This window comes from Panthera uncia (genome assembly GCF_023721935.1).
Source record: "Panthera uncia isolate 11264 chromosome A1 unlocalized genomic scaffold, Puncia_PCG_1.0 HiC_scaffold_17, whole genome shotgun sequence".
NCBI lineage: Eukaryota > Metazoa > Chordata > Mammalia > Carnivora > Felidae > Panthera > Panthera uncia.
Window position 1 is genome coordinate 76,542,491 of NW_026057577.1, and position 25,004 is coordinate 76,567,494.

Consider the following 25,004-nt stretch of genomic DNA (forward strand, 5'->3'; position numbering starts at 1 on the left):
TTATTAGTTTTACTGCAAAAGGATGAACCAGAAAATGCAGTTCACTAAAATAATATGTTCATTTTGGTATAGTGTGAGATAATTATATTAGGGATCAGAAGACTGTTTTGGTAACTGATTTTGTGACCTTCTTTAAAATTACTTTGATTCATTAGGAAGACAGTCTTGCTTAATGTTTTAAGATCCCAGACTCAGGAGCCAAATTGCCTGTGTTTGAATCCTAGCTCTACCATTTACTATCTCAAGTTTAATTTTTTCCAAGCCCTGCTTTTCTATGTATAAAATGAAGGTACTTATAGGATTGTTGTGAGGATTATATCAGGTAATTCTTGTAAGCTGCGTAGCTCACTGCCTGTCATATGTGCAGACCGGGTAAATGGTAACCTTATTAGTGATTTTGTATGTCTAGAGTTGTAATTGTAATATATTTTGGGGTTTTTACTCTGTTTTTTGATACCTCTTCACACCATTCTTTATACATGTAGTATTTGACCTAAAATACCTATGATCAGCAAGACGTTAGGGCTGGCAAGATTATTAGAGACAGGGTGGGAGCTGAGGAGATTGTAAGAGAAATCCACTAGAGGGGTTGGTCTTAGAGTGGAAGGTGAAATAGGATGAACTTTGGAAATGCTGAGTTGTAAATAGTACTTTAAAGTTAGTTGGGGAATAATTCCATGCTGAATTCTTAGAAGTGGAGGTCAGAAGAATTTATCAAGCCTCACATCCCAAGTTTTAGTACCAGGAAAAGAACACTAGGATATCCATGTAAAGACCAAGGCAAGAAATGAACAAGGGAGCTATGTGCTATGCACTACTACAGGACATGTCCTAGCTAAGCTATATGATACTTATTTAGGATTTACTTCACCTGGGGCTATCTACCATTATAACATAAAATAGGAGACAAGTCTAAACACAGGAACTGATTGTATGTGCTAAATTACAGGGAGCTGGGTGAGAAGAGATCTATCAGAGAAAACAGTGCAGTATCCTGAACATGCATTTGATCTTTTTTAACTTTTAGGTGTTAGCAGTGAACATTTTACTGGAGATAAAGAATGGCAGGATACTTTGTTGAGGGAATCTTCTATTTAGTGCTGCACTTGGTCAAGGTCATGATAGTGACAGAGCTTGGTAGCTGATAGGCCAATAGAGAGGACCCAATTATAATTATGAAAGGAAGCCAAAAGAATTTTTAAAAAGCACCATAGTCTGAGAACTTCAACATGGGGTCAGTTGCTCCTGAGAGCATTATTGTTTTACAGCAAAATGGAATAATCATAATAATATTGAGACATCTAAAATAGTAGAATTAGCTCATTTTATCCTGTATAATAGGGTAGAGATATTGTTAGCATTGGATATATCTCCATGTAGAATGCTGAGAATTTAAAAGAAAATAAGGAAAAAGTCAGTATGGCTTTGAATGGATAAACTTCAGTTATTTAGAATCTAAATGAAGTATAACTACACATTACAACATGGTAATTTTACATACCCAAAAGGTGAAAATGAAACTGCTCAGTACAGGTTGCAAGCTGAATACTAGTGGTTCTTGTTTGGATAGCGTATGAGAAGCACCCGGACTCAACTTAAAACACCCTAAATGAGTATCTAAGAAGTCCTGGAGTGAGTGCATGTTTGATATGTTTAATTATTCTAGTCCTTTTTTTTCCCCCCTCTGAGCCAGAAGGCTGTTGTGTGTATTCTGATTTAACAATTGGCTAACTCCTATAGGTTTTGGTATAATTTTGGAGATGATGTTCTTTTCAGGCTTCTCTTACCCCAGAGGTGATGATTAACATATAAAATTGTAGGTTTTGTTGGTACACATAGAAAATGCAATATATATGTGAATCCATATATTTTAGTTTGACGGATAGTAGGCATCTGCTTTATGCCATTCCCTGTGTGCTGTGGTTATCACGGTGAGCAAAAACAAATTAACTTCCTGCTCCCCTGAAATTAAATCTAGTAGGGAACACAAATAGTTTACACAAAAGAGTATACAAGTATATCATGAATAAATACTTTAAAGGACATGTACCAGGGGTGCTATGGAAGCCAGTACTGGGTGTTTATGTATGACCTAGTTAGGCAGATTAAGGAAGACTTCTCTAAGGTAGTGATAACTGAGCTGGAGCTGAAACATGAATAGGCATTAACTCAGCAATAGTGTGGTGTGTGGGGAAGAGTATGAGGCCAATGACAGAGCACATGTGGCCATTATATGGGAATGAGTTAGAAGGCTTTGTGGATGGGGTGCAGAAGGTGAAGCAGAATGTAGAGTAAACAGCAAGGTGAGGCTAGCAAGGTAAGTTAGGAGCCATGCTATGTTGGACTTTATAGGCCATATTACACAATCATCACTGCTAAGCTAAAGGAAATTGTTGGAGATTTTAGAAAATGGAGGGAAGGTTAGTGGGTGGCCAGAGTAGATAGTGCTATGGTTATTAAACTATTTTAATAGTCAAGGCAATTGGTGATAGCAGTGGTGAAGACCGTAAGTGGATTTCAGTAATTCTCAGGAAGTACAATCACAGGACTTTGTGATTGTGACAGCCATGAAGCTACACTGAATAGACTTCCCTTTAAGAGACCCTGCTGTAGGAAGCATAGTTGACCAACAACTTCCAGCTGCCACAGCTTTGGATCCATCATTGCATCCATGCCAGAGCTGTAATTCTTAGGCCTTTTCCAGCCAGTGACTGACTGTGGCTAAATCTGGCCATCCTGATTAACAGAGGACTCCCTCCTCTAATGGGCAGCCTTTGTGTGAGGACATCCCATTGTCCTGGTCAAAGCTTTCTCATAATTGCATTATTGTCTACTGCTCTTCCTAACCAATTATGCTTCTTTTCCACTCTCTTGCACAGGTATAAGGCCTGCATTAGCCTTTGTAGGATCTCCTATTCTCTCCATCTGTCCTTCAGAGGCCTTCCCCCTAATAAATCTCCTCTACTCTATTAATTAACAGACTTGGATCCTTTTGAAGGCTATGAGGGAATATTCTGAACTGAATGTTTATTTACCCCCCCAAATTCATATGTGACTGTATTTGAAGATGGGATAAAAGTAAAATGAGGTCGTAAGGACAGTGCCCTCATCCAAAAGGGCAGGTGCATCTTATAAGAAAAGGAAGAGATACAAGGGCTCTCTCCCTATACACACAAAGAAGAGATCATGTGGGCACACAGTGAAATAGCAGCTGCCCACAAGCCAAGAGAAGAAGCCTCAGAATGAAACCTACCTTGCTCATACCTTGATGACTCTAAAATAGTAACAAATAAATTTCCATTGTTTAAGCAATTAATTTTATGGTATTTCATTATGGCAGCCTGAGCAGATTAATATATGGAAGGTTGTTCCAGATTTCTCTCCTTGACTCTTCATCTTCACTTGGAAGTCTATCTCCAAATTTCATCTTCTTTGTTCTCTTTTCTTTCTTTCTTTCTTTCTTTTTTTTTTTTTTGACAATAGTCACACTGGATTAGGGCCCATTCTAAATGACTTTAACTTAATTGACTAGTTAAGACTCTATCTTCAAATAAAGTCACGTTCTCAGGATCTAGGAGTTAGGATTTCAACATATGAATTTGGAGACACAGTTCAAGCCATAACATAGTCTTATCTCTTGTTGGTGTCTACTTCTTGAAGAACTTGAAGTGATAACTGATGGATTCGGTTTTGGCAATGGGATATGGAAATGAGAGACAGGTCAGATAAAAGTATTTTTATAATATGTTATATATCCAATTGAGTTGGATTTCTTGATAAATCATAGGCGGCTAAAATTGTGGCTCACTAATTTTTATTTGTATTATGTTACAATGGCAAAGGAATCTGTTTCAAAATCATTCTTGGTCACTGATTTACTTTTTTGCCAAAAATAGTCAAGTCAAAAATTTTGTAGTAGTTGTACATTTACTTATTAGGAATTACTCTGCTTGCTGGTGCGCCTAGGTGGCTCACTCGGTTAAGTATCTGACTTTGGCTCAGGTCATGATCTCATGGTCCATGAGTTAGAGCCCAGCGTCGGGCTCTGTGCTGACAGCTCACAGCCTGGAGCCTGCTTCGGATTCTGTGTTTCCCTTTCTCTCTGCCCCTCCTCGGCTCATGCTCTGTCTCCCTCTGTCTCTAAAAAATAAATAAACGTATAAAAAAACTAAAAAGAAAAAAAAATTACTCTGCTTGGGCACCTGGGTGGCTCATTCGGTTAAGCATCTGACTTGGGCTCAGGTCATCATCTTGCGGTTTGTGAGTTTGAGCCCTGCATTGGCTCTGGTTGACAACTCAGAACTTGGGGTCTGCTTCAGATCCTGTGTCTCCCTCTCTCTTTGCCCCTCCCTCCCACCCTTTCTCTCTCTCTCAAAAATAAACATTAAATTAAAAAAAAAATTTTAATGTTTATTTCTGAGACAGAGGGGCAGAGAGAGAGAGGGAGATACAGAATCTGAAGCAGGCTCCAGGCTCCGAGCTGTCAGCACAGACCCCAACATGGGGCTCGAACCCACAAACCATAAGATCATGACCTGAGCTGAACTCGGTTGCTCAACCGACTGAGTCACCCAGGCGCCCCAGAAAAAAATTTTAAAAATTACTCAGTTTAATCATTGTGTCTCTCATATAGAGAAGTTTCTATGTATAAAATATCCAGTAGATGATATATTCCTCAGTTTAGTTTTGAATATGCTTTGGAAGAAATTAAGTAATATTACTTACATTATTCCATACTTAATACCTACAGGCTTTGATTTAAAAGAACACAAAAAGAATAAGACCAGATGGGTACTGCAAGTTACATTGATCAGTTTTCTCTCTTTCATAGAGTAGTAAAATGAAATGGAGTTTTATTCTGTTGTGTTTATTTTATGTAGCCTCATACATTTTTACATAAAATTTTATCAAGCTTACTTTAGTAGTTTAGTTTTATTTTTGTACTGTAGCTTTTACATGTTATTTAAATGGAAATAATTCCTACCAACCTTAGTAAAATAAAATTTTGAAGAATTTGCAAACTATATTGGTTAGCTATTAACTTGACTACCTAGAAGGGATCTCAAGATCATTTACCTGTGCATTCCATGTGATGAGTGAATATCATTCAATATAATCAACCATATAGCTATTTTCTTTTGCCCTTTTAATCTTCTATATTTTCCTCTATACATTTATAAAGTCCTTATTTTTTTTTGTTAATTGAGAGCCAACATTTTTTTTTTCAGGTTGCAATATGCATTTACTATGTTTAATAGAAAAGTGTAACTATAGATTTATGTAATTACCAGTACATGTAGACAAGATGGGATGTCATGAGCTTAAAGAAAACATTCAATTGTGACAAAAGAACCATAGCTGTTAAAATTACATGAATTTTAAAGCCCCCTTATACTTTTGTTTAAGACTAAGGTACACTGCATATTAAGATAAAAGTAGCCTTTTTAGTTAAAATGTGTACTTTTATTTTGTGTTTTGTATTTTATGTTCAATATTTATTATTTTAAGTAGATGGCTTATTAAATTGGCCCAATAACTTAAAGGTTTACAAGTGTTTTTGACCTTCCCTGAGAAAAATCACTGCATGTGGATATATTTGGTGTTTTTATACCCATGTTACTATCACAGCCATGTAGCCATCAGTGCCTAGATCTTTAGACTTAGGACTTTTTTTTTTTTTTCTTTTTGAGAAATTGCATTTCAACTTTAAATTCTATTAAATTAAGTTTCATTCTTTAAATTCTCTCCTGCTGTCAGCACAGAGCCTGACACAGGGCTCGATCTCATAAACCATAAGATGATGCCCTGAGCCTAAGAGCCAGATGCTTTAACCGAATGAGCCAGCCAGGCGCCCCAAGATGCTAACTTCACTTAAATTGAACAGCATTCCCCTGTTTATTGGGTGCCTAACAATGTAGTTTCTCTGTAGGTTCTTGTTTTTAAAGAACTTAGATTCATGTTTGGAAGACAGCATTTATATAAATGATAAAAGACAGTGCAAGCTAAAATAAGTAACAGAGTGCTCACTCATACCAATATAGTCAAACATTTACACTATACAAAGTATAGAAAATAGCATGATTAGCCAGATTAGTTCAGCCACTCACTGAAAGATTCATTCAAGAAACAATGAAGACCTTGGGAGTGGAGTGTCAGCTGAGATAAAATTTCAAGTCCTTAAGGTCTACGTTTGTATCATTCCCTTTTTTAAGACTTGCCAAGGTATCCTGTGACCGACTATGACTAGGTTATTGACGTATTGACTCTTTGACAAATAATATATGACCTGGAAGGATCAAAAATAATTCACTTGACATTAATTTCTTCTTTGTTTAGTGAAAATGCCAGAATGTTTGAAAAGCCACATGATTTAGAAAATTGAGTGAAAGACTGGCAAAAGGGAAGAGGAGAAATTCTAACTCTGAATATCCTTAACTTACACTGCCACATCCCTTCACTTACTCTTGTGTATTCACTTTTTGAAACCAAAGGAATGCGTGACAAAGGTTATTGAATTAGGTAGTTCAAAAGAACCATTAGTTAGGTGTATCTCCCTTGTGCTTTTCCTATTTCCGGGATCAGTACTTTTATTTTCTTAGTTTTTCTGTGAATACCTTTATTAGTCTAAATCACAGGTTGGTAAACTATGGCCCATCAGTCACATGTGGTTTCTTGATCTATTTTTTTAAGACCTATCAGTCTAGATTTTTTTTCTTTCTTTACATTTTTAAAGGGTTGTAAAAAACCAAAGTAACAACAGCAAAAAATTAAGGTGAATATGTGACAAGTGACTGTATGTGATTGCTACAGAGTCTATAATATTTACTATATGATCCTTTGCAGAAAAAGTTTAGATTTCTGATCTCTACATGGGTGTGAGTGTGTATGAATGTGCTTGCACACATATACATACATACAGACATGCACACATGGATGTGCTTATTAATTTAACAACCTAACCATTTAGTTTCTTGCCATATAAAAGACTAGCTTATACTACTTACTGCTATTTTTACTTTTTTCTATTTTTATTTTATTTTATTTTATTTTATTTTATTTATTAGTTTTAACATTAGTATTAACTCTTACATTGGTTGCATTTGTAGTTTTAAATACTATACTGAAACTTCTTGTTTCCTGTTCCAACATGTTTGGGTAGGCATATAGATAGATCTATAGGCAGTGACTGGTGGATCTTTTCTTGGTTTTTGTCCAGACTTAGTAGTATTTTCTAAATTTTCATCACTGAGACCGGGTACTTTACCCTCAGAAGCTAGCACAATGCTTGATGCTTCATAAGAGTCAAATATTTCTTGAGTATGTATGTATGTGTGAGACAGTTTGTCTCTCAGGGGATCCACTGCCATCTTTACAGAGGCTTGTATAGCTCTTCCCAGTTGGCACTGTAGTCATAGTATGTCTTTTTACACTTACTACATCATATAAAATGACCCAGAAGCATAAACATATATGTTGTTACTGAAATATCTTCTGTTTTGTTTTTAACCTCCCATAGAAACTTGTGTAAAACATATTTTCTTGTGTATGGATTTGAGGTTATTGCATTGGAGGTGACTTAGGCATTGATTGTAGGATCAGATTTGGATCACTGAGCTAGAATGTATCATTCAGACCCTCAAGTATTTAAGAGTGTCTTAATCAATCAGAAACTGCTGTACAAAGCAGTAATACAATGGCAAACAAGGCATGTATAGCTGCCCTCCTGGAACTTAGTGGAAGAGAGAGGCAAATAAACACTCAAAGAACCATATCCACAAGTAAATATAAATGCAAACTGAGATAAATAATTTGAAGGAAAAGAAAAAGTTATGTGAGAGAAAACCTTAGAGTGCAATGCTAAGTCAGAGACTTCCATATGAATTCAAATAATGATTAATGTTTAGCACCCTAAAATATTTTCTGTCCTCTAAGGCAGTGGTTCTGAAACTTTAGCATGTATCATACTGACAAGAAGTGTTAAAACGTAGGTTTCTTGGCCCCAAGTTCAAAGTTTCGTATTCAGTAGGTCTGAATGGGCATGAGGATTTACACTTCTAATAAATTCCTAGATGATTATGATTCTGCTGGTCCAGGAAATGACACTTCAAGAACCACTGACTTGACAGTGGTTTTCAGCACACTGGAATAACTTGGAGAACTTTAACAAAATACTGATGCTTAGTTCCTCTCCTTGGAAAATCTGATTTAAGTATGTGGAGATATGGACTAAGTGTGGAGCTTTTTAAAATACCCTAGGTGATTCTAATATGCAGCCAGGTTTGTAAGCTACTTAGTGTAGAATTTGAACATGTATCACATAGAGTTTCTTAGTGGGGCAGAAAATACCTAATCCTGCCCAATAGGAAGAAGGCATAGAGGAGGTAGGGAAAAGACTGGAATAGAAAGCTTCGGTGAAAACATGGTACCCAAACTAAGGCTTAAAAGTTTATCTGTCTATACCATAAGCTTATTGAGAAGAGAATGTGTCAGACAGAAGAAATGGTACACAACATGTAGGATTAAGATAGATTTTGTTTCATAAATAATCCTAGGTAGTAGATCATTTCCATTTCTGAAACGTAGCCATTCTGATATTGAGTGCCTCGTATGTCAGCAACAGAGGGATAATTTATTTTTCATTTATAATTACATATAAAATAAGAATCATTATGCCATATCCAAATAATTTTTATGTATTAATATGCTCTATTTAATAGGATGAGAAGAAGAAACCGAAAGACTAGGAGATATGGAGTTTTGGATACTAACATAGAAAACATGGAGTTGACACCTTTAGAACAAGATGATGAGGATGATGATAACACTTTGTTTGATGCCAATCATCCTCGAAGGTAAGTAAGTGTTGGACAGTTTCATTCCATGAATTAGGAGGCAAGTTCTTGATAAGTAAAGTGAAAAAATAAAGTAGAAAAAATACAGTATTTCATTTAGCAGTTTTTATCCTAACAGATTTTATTTAGTTCTATTTAATGAAGTTCTTTGTTTTACCCAACCAATAGATCACATGCACATTGCTTTGCTAAAATAGGTATAAACAGAATATCATCCCCACAAGAAATCTTCATTGTAAGTCTCCTTGTAGAGCTTTGTTCTTTCAGCTGCTACATGTAACATGTAGTAAGTCTGTGTGTGTGTATGTGCGTGAGAAAGAGAGAGAAAGAAAGAGAAATATTAATAAACTTGATTTTCTTTTTGCATTCTGAAACTATTTTGATTTTAGTCTGTTATTCTATTTGTAAATCATGTTTTTGTGCAAATTGTGGTATTAGTGGTCTGATAGTGTAGCTAATGGTCTGATATCTATTCTCAGATCTATTCTTGCTGACTGTTAAGATGCTTCCTAAGAAGTTTGGATAAGCAGAGTTAAACGGCTATGGACTTAGTTTCAAAGCAGATGGAATGAAGAAAGGAGGTAGTAAAAAAAAATCCCCTCAATAGGGAAAGACATGTTGGAATAGAGAGGAGATTTTTTGGGCAAAAGAAAACTAGAATCCAGATTTAGTTATAAATACCATGAGTACAGAAATCTTGGATTTTTATACATGTAAGGATGGGAGGATCAGCTCTGGCAGGACATAGGAATGTGCAAGTTTTTTTGTTTTGTTTTGTTTTGTTTTTTTGAGGGAAATGTGGAGTTTTATAATCTGCTAAAGAGTTTGGTATCAACCTGCTGTCAATGGGGAACCATTGGTGTTGTATGGAGTGTTTGTAATCAGATAATCAGATTCATGTTGTAGAAGAGTATGTCTTGTAGTAGTGGAGAAGGTGGCCTAGAAGAGCTGAGGATTGAGAGGGACAGAACCAAGGAATATAGGAGGCATATAAAGGAGGGAATGGTTTCCATGAGATGTAATTAGCTGTAGTTATCTTTTATTTTGTATCCTGCCTCACCACAGACCTTTCTCTAATACTTACACCACTCTTGTTGCCCACTTGTCATGAATTTTGTGTTCTATTAGGGAGCTAGACATTAGAGTTACATAAACAGTAAATACAGGGTGGTATGAGAACTTGTACTAGGGACATAGAACACTGAAGCAAAAACTAATGGTTCAGAAACCATTAGACGTGATATGTTAATGGGTACTGAAAAATGAGCAAAAATTAGCAACGTTAAAGGTGGATGTAGAGGTGGGAGTTGGAGAGAGAACAGCAGGCACACAACACAAGAGGCAAAAGAGAATTTAGAGTATTCAAGAATCTAAAAGAAGTTAAATAGATGCTGGGGTGCCTGGGTGGCTCAGTCAGTTAAGCATCCAACTCTTGATTTCAGCTCAGTTGTGAGATTGAGCCCCATGTCAGGCTCCATGTTGAGCGCTGAGCCTGCTTAAGATCCTCTCTCTCTCTTTCTCTCTCTCTCTCTCTTCCTCTCTTCCCCCTTCCCCACCCCCCTCTGCCCTGATTGCTCACTCCCTCTCTCTAAAAAATAAAGTTTAAAAAGTAATAAAAATAACTAAAAGAAGTTAAATAGATGCTATGTCAATCTATGTGAGGATAAATGAATGAGTGAATAATTTTTGAGCTTTGAATGCAAAAGTAAGAGTGATGAGCAAGGAAGAACAAAGAATCAAAAGGCAGATCATGATCCATGACAATCAGTGAGAAATTATTCTACAGGTTATGAAAAGCCACTTAGAAAATTTTAAAATAGGAAACATAATCAAAGTTGTGTTTTGAAGATTACATAGATTGGAGAAAAGTAAGATAAGGAGTAAGACAACCAGGAAGACCAGTTAGATGGTGCAAGTACATGGGGTGGCCAGTAGTAGAAAAATGGAAAGAGAAATGGAAAGAAGAGAAATGGAAAGAAGTTAATTATTCAAGAGCCTTTGAAAGGTATTAGGAATCAGATTTAGAAATTGTGTTTGGAGAGTTAAGGCGGGAGAAATGGTTATAATAATAGGAAAGCATGTTTCAGGGGTAATTATAATTATCAGTGATAATCTTTTATTTATTTATTTTTATTTTTTTTTAATGTTTTTATTTTTACTTTTGAGACAGAGAGAGACAAAGCATGAGCAGGGGAGGGGCAGAAGGAGGGGGAGACACAGAATCTGAAGCAGGCTCCAGGCTCTGAGCTGTCAGCACAAAGCCCGATGCGGGGCTTGAACTCACGGAGTATGAGATCATGACCTGAGCTGAAGTCAGATACTTGACCGACTGAGCCACCCAGGCGCCCCAGTGATAATCTTTTACTACTATGTATGACTCCACTTATTTAAAAAAAAGACGTAGAAAAAACTTTAATGTAGATATGTTTAATTAAAGTAGGGAGAACAGTAAATAAACAGTGCTTACATATTCATTCATTCATTCATTTATTGATCCAAGAAATGAATGATTGAGAAGCAATTTACACAGCAACTGTTTAGTGCCTAGCGCTGACCTGGGATACAATAGAGCAACAAAAACAGAACAGAAAAAGAAAAAAAAAATTCTAACTTTGTGAAGGTTAACTTCTAGTGACGAAAGGTTGAGATTGGGAGGTTGACATTTCATTTTCGTTTCTATATCTTTCTATGTTGATTTTTTTTCCCCCAAGAACATATATTTATGCACTACTTTAGGAAAAAAAAAAAAAAACTTTTTGTTTGGGAATAATTTCAGAAAAGTCCTAAGAATAAAAATAGTACAAAGAATATCCTATTATTTTTTTCAATGGTTTTTAATGTTTATTCTTGAGAGAAGGAGACAGAGCAAGAGTGGGGGAAGGGCAGAGAGAGAGGGAGGCACAGAATCTGAAGCAGGCTCCCGGCTCTGAGCTGTCAGCACAGAGCCCGACGCGGGGCTCAAACTCACAAACTGTGAGATCATGACCTGAGCTGAAGTCAGACGCTTAACTGACTGAGCCACCCAGGCATCCCAGAATATCCTATTATTTTTAAATCTAGATTTACCTATTGTTAACATTTTACTTAAGAGACTCTTAACTAACTGTAGAGAACAAACTGAGGGTTGCTGGAGGGAAGGTAGGCAGGGGATAGGCTAAGTGAGTGATGGGTATTAAGGAGGGCACTTGCTGTGATGAGCATCGGGTGTTGTACCTAAGTGATTAATCACTAATTTCCACTGCTGAAACCAATATTACATTATATCTAACTAACTAGAATTTAAATAAAAACAACACATTTTACTACATTTCTTCTTTTGTGTTCTACCTCATAGTGTAGCTACAGAAAAATGCATCTCCCTCATTTTATGTTTACCTAATGTTCTGATGTTTCCTTGTAATTAGATCCAGGTTATACATTCTTACCTGAAGTACTTTCTCAGGCTATCATATCTGGAGACACACAATGTCCTTCTTTCCTTCATTAGCAGTAGTAATTTTGATGCATCTATCTAAAGTTTTGCCCAGTTTCTCTAGTATGTTACAATTTTTTCCTCACTGCAACCAAGAAGATATTTTAAAATCCTGAAAATATTCTTTCTTTTTTAATTTTTTTTGCATTTATTTATTTTTGATAGGCAGAGAGAGACAGAGCACAAGTTGGGGAGGGGCAGAGAGAGAAGGAGACACAGAATCCGAAGCAGGCTCCAGGCTCCGAGCTGTCAGCACAGGGCCCAACGCGGCCCGAACTCACAAACCGCGAGATCATGACCTGAGCCGAAGTCGGACGCTCAACTGACTGAGCCACCCAGGCGCCCCAGAAAATATTCTTATCAAAATTTTCCCCTAGGTTTAGCAGTCATTCATCTTAATTCTTGCCGGATCTGATCTTCACTGTGATAGTGGCAAAGTAATGATTTTCCAAGTTCAACATTTCCTTCATATTTACCAATTAGCATTGATACTATAGTGTAAGCAAGAGCTTTTCCTCGTTCCTTCTGCATTCATTTATCTAACTATTGACAGTATAGAATCATGATTCTTCTCTTGTTTCAGTGGTGTATAATTCATTGTTGTACTTGCCAGTGGGAGCCTCTTCAAGCTGGCTTCTGTGTCCTTGTGATTTGCTCCCATTGTTTTTAAAGCACTTCCTTACTTTCTGGCCTAATAAGGTGTTCCAGGCCCATTTTGTATCTATCCTGCCCTAGTGATGGAATCAGCCATTTGTCCAAAGAGCTTTGGTTTCTGTTAGTGGCCCCTAAATGAGCTCTTTGTTACTAAAGTGTGTCCTTACTTCTTGGTCCTTTCAGCCAATAGGGCTATGAAATGTGTGGGCACACACACGGATGCCCATATAAACATGCGTATTCACATATATACATAAACTTTACATAGTATTACTTCATACCTCCCATTCTATCATGCTGGTCTATCGGCACTGGGTTCTTTCTTGCCTTCTTCCTTTTCCATAGCTGCATTCTCTTTGTTCTGTCACGAGAATGACTTCCAACAATGTTCTGGATCCCAACAACATCAGCACATTTACTCATTTGCTTATTCCTAAAATAATATTAATATAGTTTCAGAATTGCTTTACCTATGGCACTATGATAAACAAGCCAGCTAAGGTTTAGAGTTTGTTAGTTCTCTCTTTACAACCTCATCTTGCCCAAGACAGAGTATATAGTTAGATATGTACGTGATTTGGCTTGGTTCTCTTTTCCTCCCCTCTTTAGTGTGATTATCATAATCACTTGAAATATAATTTAAGTCATTTGAGTTTGCTTTCTGTTTCAGATTTTTCCTCCCTTCCCATTTTCATTGGCATTTTTAATATGAAAAGTACTAACATGCTTCCAAAAGTAAAAACTATACACATTTTTTTTGAAAAATATACACACACATACACTCAGAAATATCATTCCCTTTTATATTCTTTACATGTCATTTTCCCCACCTCACCCCTTTAGGTAATCAGTTTCATTATTTTATAGTTTATCTACCCTGTGTTTTTTTTTTTTATAGAAGTTGGCAGAAATATGTATTTCTTATGCTTTCCTCTTTTTTACACAAAAGGTATAAAATATTTTATATCTTTTTGTTACTTTGTAATATCTGCTGTGAGTCATGCTTTATAAGTTCATAAAGATATTTTTCATTTTTAACACCTGCATAGTACCCCATGGTGTGTAGGTACCATGGTTTATTCAATCCATTGCCTATGCTTTGACATTTAGATAGTTTTAATTACTTTGCAATTACAAGTTATACTACGATGAATAACCTTGTGCATGTGCATTTTCAGAGTAAATTTCTAGTACTGAGATTATGGGTCAAAGAGTGTGAAAATCAGTTTTAACCATGAAAATATAAGGCATCCCAGTGGACATAGCAAATTTCATGAATTTATTTTTTCATTAAGAGCAGTGATAAACTGCCTGTCATTTGTCCCCAAATACTCTACTAAGCTGTGGGGATATATGGTAGTGAACAAAATTGGACAAAAAAAAAAAAAAAAAAGCATCTTTATATAGTTAGCAATGTAGTAGGCCAGGAATACAGAACAAAGAAATCTTGACTAGACTTGAGATTCCCCTAATTGGTTTTTTTTTGGTAAATTTTTAATGTTTATTTGTTTTTTTTGGAGAGAGAGACAGTGTGAATGGGGGGAGGGGCAGAGAGAGGGAGACACAGAATCAGAAGCAGGCTCCAGGTACTGAGCTGTCAGCACAGAGCCCGACGTGGGGCTCGAACTCACAAACCATGAGATCATGACCTGAGCTGAAGTTGGAGGCTTAACCCACTGAGCCACCCAGGCCCCCCCACCCTTTTTTTTTTAATGTTTTAATTTAATGTTTTAATGTTTTAATTTACTATTGAGAGACAGAGAGAGAGAGAGAGAGAGAGAGAGAGCATGAGCATGGGAGGGGCAGAGACAGGAGGAGACACAGAATCCAAGGCAGACTCCAGGCTCTGAGCTGTCAGCACAGAGCCCAACACAGGGCTCGAACTCGCAAACTGTGAGATCATGACCTGAGCTGAAGTTGGACGCTTAACAACTGAGCCACCCAGGAACCCCTCACCTAATTGGTTTTTGACCTTGGCACAATCAGGGGTAATGTTCTTCACTAGGCCAGAGCTACTTTTGCAAAATGAGCAATGAGATGGATATTTCCATACACCAAGAAGCAAACATCAAACCATTATTCTATTCTCCCTTTTTATTCCTTTTCAAACAATATTAAGCATCATTTAAATAACACCTACACTGATTCTAGACCTCTGCTTTGAATTTTTTCATAGTCTGTACAGTTACAGACCCTTTTTTTGAAATGTCTTTCACTTTGGGGAAGGTGGACACATTTCTTTTCTACTTTGTGACTAGCTATGTGTTTATATTCCTGTTACCTTCTGTAGTTTAGAGATTATTGTCTGTAATGAGATACACAGTCCAAACTCTGCTACTTCATTTGAAGCTGATTCAATGAGCAAAGCTCTCTGATCTTCTAATGTTGGTGTTAGAAATTAAACATGCATTATTCCATCAATTTAGTCAACATTTCATATTTACCTTGTGGGAAAGATACATACAGATCTTATGGTGACTGACTTTAGTAACAGATAATCAGGGTTGATACCATTTGCTTCTCCCATTAAAAAGAGGGGAGGGGCACCAAGGTGGCTCAGTCAAAGATCCAACTCTTGATTTTGGCTCAGGTCATGAGCTCATGGGATTCCTGAGATCTCTCTCTCTCTCTCTCTCTCTCTCTCTCTCTCTTTCTCTCTCTTTCTGCCCCTCCCCCGCCCACGCACTCTTGCTCTCTCAAAACAAACAAATACACTTTTAAAAAGTTAATATAGAGGGAAAATCAGTACTTCTATGGAGAGTGTATTATAAGGTCTTTTTAGGCTCTAAAAGAGGACTTTCACCAAAGACTTACCTGAAGTCCTACTGTATAAATGATAGAAGAAATCAAGGGAATGGATGATATTGGTAGAAATGTCTTTAGAGGGATAAGATAAGGGATATTATCAATGAACCCAGTGGGGAGCCTGGACTGAGTGGGGTCAGAGAACTACAATAGGAGCAATTACAATAGTCATTTATTAGTAGGTACCTACTTTACCTCCTTTAGTGGAGGATATAGCAGATACTATACTGGGTTCCCTACATGTACTATGAAATCATCAAGACAGTCTTGCAAAGTAGTTGCTGTTGGTCTTTTTTTTTTTTTAATGTTTATTTATTTTTTGAGAAAGAGAGCACAAGCGGGGGAGGGACAGGGAGAGAGGGAGACTCAGAATCCGAAGCAGGCTCCAAGCTTTGAGCTGATAGTGCAGAGCCTGTTGTGGGGCTCAAACCCATAAACCATGAGATCATGACCTGAGCTGAAGTCCAAGGCTTAACAGACTGAGCCACCCAGGCACCGCCACCCCCCACTCTCACATTGGTCTTATTTTAAAGATTAGGATGTTTGAGTCTCAGAGAGTTTAAATAATAGGTTTCTCTTCCTGCTGTAACCTAATTCCATTTTTTAAATATTTACTTGATTTATACCTTTATAATAAAGAGAATAATTCTAAATTCTCTTCATTCTGTCTTTTATATCAGCACTTGCTATTACTCTTTATTTTGCAAACGAGGACCCTAAAAATAAGGAATGTAAATATTATGATATGCCTACTTTGCCAACTGCAGTGCAGAATCATATTAGTCTTAGAGTATAACTGCTAGTAATTCTTGTGGGATCAGCTCTTACTGATGCTGCCTTCATTGTTTAAGTTCTTTCTAAAATTAGTTCCTCTTTATTTTCCAGATTCTATCCACAAAATAACAGGAAGCAAGTTATTTCCAGAGAGGCAAATGAATTTCCTTGCTTAGAATTTTATCACAGCCTCAAACTATCTTTTTGTAGTCAGCTCTTTCTGAGAGGAGTGTTTTTACTTTGGTTTTTAATACATCAGAATTTTAATGTTTGTTGTTGGTAGGATTTGGGGTAGTTATTTTCACTGTTTCTTTGTATTAGATGGAACCATATGAAACTGCCAATATATGGTTTCATCTAAATTTATTCAAGGCAATTTATTATTTCACATAATAGTATGTCACAGGGTTAACTCTGGACACAGTACATTAAGGCTGTGGCTTCTTTTCTTTGCAGTCCTCTTGGTTCTGCATATCTTCATGTGTTGGCTTTATTTTCAGGCTGATAATAGGACAGTGCCAGCAGTTTCTACAATAATATCTAGAATGGCACTTTCAGTGGAAGTTAGCGACTTGCTCTCTTGTATCCCTTTCTTAGGAATGAGAAAAGTTTCCCCAGAAATTCTAAATAAGGTTGTTTTTGTTTTTGCTTTCCATATCACTGGTCATGTGGCCATTTCTAAACTAAACTCCTGGGAAGGAAAATGGAAGTACCATTATTAGGTAGGAATTATCATTTGTGTTCCAGTGGATATTGTGGAGTTATCCAGCAGTGTCCTCATATGTAGTACTTTAAACATTAATATTAATATGGTGAAATTGGGAAAATATATGAATGGGAAAAAAAAATAACTTGAGCAACTTGGTTAATATAACTTCTCTTGAATTTACTATTGATATCCTAATTTTGTAAATGAGAGGTGATTTCTTATGTTTGGTTACTAAAATTTTTTGCACAAATAAATCACAAAACTAAAAAAGCAAATGTCAGTTTTTAAGTGTTGTGTAGGATGTTTCAGCCCTCTTGCATAGAAAAACTGTTGAGGAATCAGCATATACTGACTAAAAAGTCCCTTTTTCCTCGAAGAAGAATATTGGAAACAAATACTCATAACCAGTCCCCAAAACAGTTTAAAACAATGTACAACAAATGGGAACAATACTTTCTTGCTATTCTGTTTGATTTCCACCAAACATTAAAATAACCAGTAGTATTTTATAATGATGTACACTACAGGACAGTTTAACAGGCTTGGTAGCAGCTTCTAAAAGCTGGCACTTACATCACTTCAAGGCTGTTTTAGTCATTTTTATCAAGTATGTAATTTTTTTTAATGTATGTCATTTATTGTCACATTGGTTTCCATACAACACCCAGTGCTCATCCCAAAAGATGCCTTCTTCAATGCCCATCACCTACCCTTCCCTCCCTCCCACCCCCCCAGTCAACCCTCAGTTTGTTCCCAGTTTTTAAGAGTCTTATGCTTTGGCTCTCTCCCACTCTAACCTCTATTTTTTCAAGTATGTAATTTTTAAAACCCTAAATTTGCTTCTTAGCTACTTCTATTCTGCTTCATTAAATTTAATATATATGTCTTCATTACATTTGTGCTCAATGTTACTTGACCACAAAATATTTTTTTCATATTAACATCACTATATCAGAATTAGAAAGCAGATTTGATATATAAGTATTTAACCAGAAACACTCATTAAGAAGGTCTTATTCAGTTACCAATTTGAAAATAGTTCTCATTCCTAAGACACTACTTTCACTGTGAAACATATTATCAGAATAAACACTAAGAGTATTCAAAGTAAATAGAATATAAGAGTATGTGAAAGTACTAATGGTTATTTTAGATAAAAATTGGTAATGTTACGTTTAGTCTGTACTTTATCCATTTAAAGGGTACTATGCAATCTTTGTCATTATTTAAATGATAAAAGTAATAATTAATAAAAGGTAATAAAAGAGAGCCTTAATGGTTTTTTTTTTAATGTTTATTTATTTTTGAGAGAGACAGACACAGAGTGTGAGCATGGGAGGGGTAGAGATGGGGAGACACAGAATCTGAAGCAGGCTCCAGGCTCTGAGCTGTCAGCACAGAGCCTGATGTGGGACTGAAACTAACGATTAGTGGGATCATGACCTGAGCTGAAGTCGGATGCTCAACCAACTGAGCCACCCAGATGCCCCTGTTGTTTTTGTTGTTGTATGTTTTTTCTGTGGACATTGAGCCTTAGAAGAAAATTTGCCTTGCTCCATTAATTAGACATCACAATGTGCATAAGAACATGAGTTATTTTTATTTATTTTTTAATGTTTATTTTTTTTTAGAGAGAGAGTGTGAGCAGGGGAGGGGCAGAGAGAGAGGGAGACACAGAATCCAAAGCAGGCTCTAGTCTCTGAGCTGTCAGCACAGAGCCCGACACAGCGCTTGAAACCACAAACTGTGAGATCATGACCTGAGCCAAAGTCAGACACTCAACTGACTGAGCCACCCAGGTGTCCCAAGAACATGAATTATTTGTATGTTATTTTAACAAATGTTATGTAACATCAGATTTTTTGGTAATGCCCTTTCTCATCTCATTGCATGATCTGGAGTTATCCTATTTAATTTGATAGCTACTAACCACATGTGACTCGTACATTTGAATTTGACTAGTGTGACTGAGAAACTGAAGTTTTAATTTTACTGGATTTTAACTAATTGAAATTACAGTTAAATTGCCAGATGTGACTAGTGGCTGTTGGACAGAACAGACCTAGAGCAAAAATGTTTGCTTGATCTGGTTTAAATTAATTCTATTAAATGAACACTTCTACAACAGTTAAATCACAAATTTCTGTCCATATAGCAGTTGATCCATTTAATGAAATGCTTGCTGCTTTTGTTCAGGATTTATACCCCGCTGTGACTGTTTGGATTGTAGTCCCTCTAAGTTGAGATAGACAGATATGGGAAGCAGAGCATAGCTACCCCATGAGGCTGATGTGCCTGAATGGGGTTAAAGACAATGTAGGGACAAAGACCTCAAGTTTATGGACAGAAAAGTTATAAACACAATTATTAAGTCATTAACCTTTCCTAGTGTTCTCAGATATTATTCATTCTTCCAGATCCATAGATACTGTATCTTCTTTAAAAGAATTTGGGAGGAAAAACAAACAAACAAAAACAAAAACAAAAACAGGCATCTAATATTTGCAAATTTATTTAAATGAATAAAGAGTAACAATACTCTTGACTGCACTAAGACATTTTTTTTTAACTTGATTTGGATTTGTAGCTGTTAGGATAGTTTAAGATTTTCTGAGGTAGCTTTTAAGTTGTCCTTGAAAATAATGACTTTTTTTATTATTGCATCATTTTGTAATATGAAGAGACAACATTCTTGAGGTTTGAAAAGTACTTAAACTGAGGTTTCCATAAAAATTATTACAAACTGCACAGTTGCTTTACCTCATAGAAGAGCATGGTGATTTTTTTTTATTGTGTTAAGAATACATGAGCTCTACTTTCTTAAATTTTTAGGTACACAATACAATATCATTAACTATAGGTGCAACGCTGTATGACAAATATCTAGAACTTACTCATCTTGCATAACTGAAATTTTATACCCATAGAATAGCAATTCTGCATTTCATTCTCCCTCAGCCCCCAACAACCACCATTCTACTCTCTGCTTCTCTATGATTGACTATTTTCTACAACTTTTTTACTTTTCCCTATTTTAATAAAGAACATAAAATAGCAGAAGTTTTTCTGAATTCAAGAATTTCTGTCATGTCATAAGAAATCTGTAGTAGTTGGCTCCTGACATTGACTCAATGGCTGTTTGATCAGAGTCTAAATTTATGCACTTTTCTCCAGCCTTTCCTCATGCTTGTCTTATCCTGGTTATATGACTGCTGTAATTTCAGCCACCACATCTGTGTTTCGGGTAACAAGAGGGTGGTAGGCAAGAACCCACCCCACCTCAGTCTCTTTATCAGAAAGTCAAAATTTCTCAGAACTATATTCTTCCCAATACACCTCCACCCCCTTTTGCTAGCAAAACAAAGGCAAAAATGAGTCAATATTTTTATCAGCAAACAAAAAGTAGATTAGTGTTAAATACACAGCTTATAATATGTCACCCTAACTATTCAAGATGTTTTCTGAAGGTTAAATTCGGCAGCTAGTAAGAGAAATATTTGGGTTTGGAGGTCACAGAATGAATGTATGTGTTTTAAGGAATTATTGTTCACAAGTAGCTGTTTTGCAGAGCAGTATGTATGAGTAGGAATCCAATGTAAACAGAGTAGTTTTTTGTGTATGTGTGTGCAGTGGGAATTCTGTCAATAGAACGATAGAGCAGCTAATCTAATCTGATATAATCTTTAAACTTCTGTGACCTAATCCTCATGACTGAGGAGTGCTGTGGTAAAATAAGGAGCAACAGAATATGATTATGTAGACTGAAATGCTTCTTGAGCTTCTGTCATTGATAACTGAATCTCCTTAATTCTGTTTCTTGAATCTTGGCTTTTCTTCCTTACCATGTCACCTGACAAATAGTGTGATTGGTCTGCATCTCTCAACTCTTTCTCAGCTCTTGGACTCTTATTATAATAGTTCTCTGTTTTCATCCTGAAGGTTTCCATAAAAAGACATCCTTAAATTCTTGGAAACTGTTTCATCTCATTCTTTTTTAAAAAGCTTTAATAAGCAGATTTTTTTGTTTATTTATTTATTTTTGAGGAGAGAGAGCACGGACAGGGGAGGGGCAGAGAGAGAGAGAGGGAGAAAGAGAATCTCAAGCAGGCTCCACACTGTCAATGCAGAGGCTAATGCAGGGCTCGAATTCACGAACTATGAGACCATGACCTGAGCCGAAACCAAGAGTCAGATGTTTAACCGACTGAGCCACCCAGGTGCCCCTGTTTTATCCCATTTTCTTTACTTTTTTTTTAATTTTTAAATTTTTTTTAAATTAAGTTTATGTCTTTATTTTGAGAGAGAGAGTGAGCAAATGGGGAAGGGGCAGGGGGAGCAAGAGAGAGAGGGGGAGAAGGTGGGAGAAAGAGAGAGAGAGAAAGAGAGAGAGAGAACCCCAAGCAAGCTCCTCACTACTAGTGCAGAGCCCACTGCGGGGCTTGAACTCATGAACCAGATCATGACCTGACCTGAAGTTGGATGCTTAACTGACTGAGCTACCCAGGCATCCCTGTTTTATACCATTCTTAAGAAGAAGAACTTATCCAGTAAATAATTGACCAAGATGGTATTAGAATTCAGACTTCCTTTCTAGGCCAGGTTTTTTGTCCTCTGAGTGATTTCTGCCCTTTATTTGTGGTTCTATAATAAGAGCAGGGAATAATGTTTATTATTTTTCTATTTTTTCTTTTTTGTCATCACCATCTTCCCCAGTATCAAGCATTCTTTCTGACAGATAATAGCTCGGTATATGTTTGGTGATGTATTTAAGTACTAAACTTAGCACACATAGCCGAATAGGTTGCATGCCCTATTTTAAATAAATCAAAGCTTTAAGTATTATGGTCACTCCTGTTTTCACATGAGACTATATATTTGAAATAGATTTGCCTGTACTTCTTCTACATGTCACTACCATATAAAATCTCTTTGGAACTGTTAGAATTATAATTCAAAAGATAGGGTCTGATTTAATTAATATAGGCAAAATAATCATTTGTTTTATTCAGTGCCATTCATTGTAATTCCCTTACGTTAAATACTTTCATTACCTTCCTGCCAGGCCAAATCTTTGGGGATATTTTAAAATGTGTTTAAGTTTATTCCAGGATGAACATTTATAGTTTTTGTTTTTGTTTTGTTTTTTGCAGATAAGAATGTGCCTTTTGATGAAAGGACTTCATCTTTCTACAATGAAGAGCAGAATTTCTATGTTTAAGGAATAAGAAGCCACTTTATCACTAGGGGCGGGGTATTTAAGTTATATATATTGTAACAACCTTTAATTTGTTGTTGCAATAAATACTGTATCATTTTGTTATGTCTTTGAATGTACAGAAGTGCTCTTAATGGGCTCAGAGTTGTTGGGAGTGAACTGCACTATAGTAGAAATCTGTGTGAAAATTACTTTAAAGCAGGGTGTTTTCTGATCAGTTATTGTTTCTTGCTTACCATATTGTTGTAAACAGTTTTATATATTAATCAGTTAATGTTTTGTTTTTTTGTGGGTTTTGGGGGGACTTTTTGTTTTGGGGAGGATTTTTGCCTTTTTTTTTTCTTGATAAAACTATAAATCCCAACAACCAACTGGTGTGTAAAAATAATTTAAAATTTCTTTACCAAGATGTATTTCCCATTTTTTTGGGAAAAAGAAGCCAAATTTATTACTTTGCATTTGTGTTTTTTTGTAAATTAATAAATGTCTGAGTTGTTTGCAAAACAATAAATGATGTAAAAATTATTTTAACAGGTACAGACAGAATATGTTTACAGAATAAACCCAAAGACTGTAGAATTATATATTAATATATACATATTATATGGTTTCTAGAAAAATCTTTCAAAAAAGATTATTTTATTGAGCAACTTAGATATTTTAGAAAAATGTGAATTTCAAGGCCATTTTATTTATTTACAGTATTGTGAAAGATAGAAGTAATGACAAAACATTCCAGTCATATATTTTGGTGCAGGAGAAAAAGGAATTAAAGTAAGTGCATAAACTTTGGAGTCAGACAGACCTGAATACAGAGACTGACTTTATTAACTCTAAGCTATTTAACCCTGTTGGGCTTCAGTTTTCCACATTCTAAAACTTAGAAAGGAACTTACAGGAAAAGCATGGGTCACAAATTTAGTTACTGATAGGGGCCAGGGAGGTAATTTAAATATGTGTCTATCAGGATAGTCTAAGTTGTTTAGTAGTAACAGATGGTCCCCAGATCACAGTGGGTTACAACAAAGATTGCTGCCCATTTGTTATGGACTGTGATTCTACTCTTCCGTTGTCTTTTCTTCAGGGTCAATGCTGATGGAGAAACCTCTGCCTGGAATAGTGCCTCGTAGCTAAATGTCCAGATGTGGTGAACTACATGCTAGTTCATAAGCTTCTGCCCTAAAGTGATATATTTCATTTCCATCTACATTTTATTGGCCAAAACACACCCTAAGGCTACTCCAGAGTTCAACAAGGCAAGGATAGGTAATCCTCTAGCAATGAGGTAAGTTGGAGTATTTGGCCACCTGAAATGCCAACCTAGTTTTATCAAGTATGTTAACTGGCTTAAATTAACTACAATAAGTCTAGTCCCCCTGATGTCACTGTATTTTTATATGTTGTCTAAGTAGGAACTTAAAAGTGAAAATACATTTCCTCTTCTGAAGGGAGCAGCCTCAGTTTAGCTGCCACCAATAGTTACCATGAGGAAACACTTGCCCAGTACTACGAACTCATAGTTTTCTAAGAGAAGCCAAGGATCCAGATTTCTTATATAAACTTTCTTCATTTTTAAATGTAATTAAAACAACATAATTTTGGATTTAATTTTAGCCCCCTACCTACCATTTTGTGATACTTGAAAATCATATACTATAGTATCTTAGAAATAGTAATAATTAATTTACTAACTGCTGTTGTTTATAAACTGACTTTTGATTTAAAACTAAATGGAGGTAAAAATCAAATCTGCCTGAAGATAAGAATAATGTTTAAGATGAAGTAAAGATAATTTTAATAAATGATCTCCAAGTTAGGTTTATAATTTTTTTTTAATGTTTATTTATTTTTGAGAGAGAGGGAGAGAAGGAGAGAGAGACAGAACACAAGAAGGGGAGGGGCAGAGAGGGGGGGGGAGACATAGAATCTGAAGTAGGCTCCAGGCTCTGAGCTGTCAGCACAGAGTCCGACTCCGGTCTTGATCTCACAAACCACAAGATCATGACTTGAGCTGGAGTCAGACGTTTAACTGACTGAGCCACCCAAGCACCCCTCTAAGTTAGGTTTAAAAAAGGGGTTACTGGGGCGCCTGGGTGGCTCAGTCGGTTGAATGTCCGACTTCAGCTCAGGTCATGATCTCACACTCCGTGAGTTCGAGCCCCGCGTCAGGCTCTGTGCTGACAGCTCAGAGCCTGGAGCCCGCTTCAGATTCTGTCCCCCCCCCGTCTCTGCCCCTCCCCTGCTCATGCTCTGTCTCTCTGTCTCAAAAATAAATAAAAACATTAAAAAAATTTTTTAAAAAAATTAAAAAAGGCGTTACTGAAATGTTTTTTTCATAAAATAAAGTTGCAGCAGCAACTTTATTAGAAATACACAAATTCTCTAAGTGACTACTTTAAAGAGAATATCCTTCAACTGAATATGGGAATTCTGGCATGTTTGTTAGAAATGCTCTTATTTCTTTATTAGAAATTTATTATTATTAGAAATACACAAATTGTGTGTGTATTAGAAATACACAAA

At 36.2% G+C, this 25,004-nt stretch overlaps 1 protein-coding gene across 3 annotated transcripts in view; it reads left to right on the forward strand.

Annotated features, from left to right (window-relative positions):
• The window catches only part of FAM174A (family with sequence similarity 174 member A), a 38,628-nt gene extending 14,263 nt beyond the window's left edge, over positions 1-24,365 (forward strand). The window contains exons 2-4 of one of the 3 annotated variants that reach the window (XR_007461323.1): positions 8,718-8,852; positions 22,417-22,517; positions 23,566-24,365. Coding sequence is in view for 2 of the 3 variants with exons in the window: in XM_049647648.1 (XP_049503605.1) it covers positions 8,718-8,852; positions 22,417-22,420 (139 nt within the window). In the remaining variant the exon portion in view is untranslated. Of the gene's footprint in view, positions 1-8,717; positions 11,558-22,416; positions 23,007-23,565 lie in introns of those variants that run through there. The other 2 variants (XM_049647648.1, XM_049647649.1) reach the window with 2 other exon arrangements.
• The last annotated feature ends 639 nt before the right edge of the window (positions 24,366-25,004 follow it).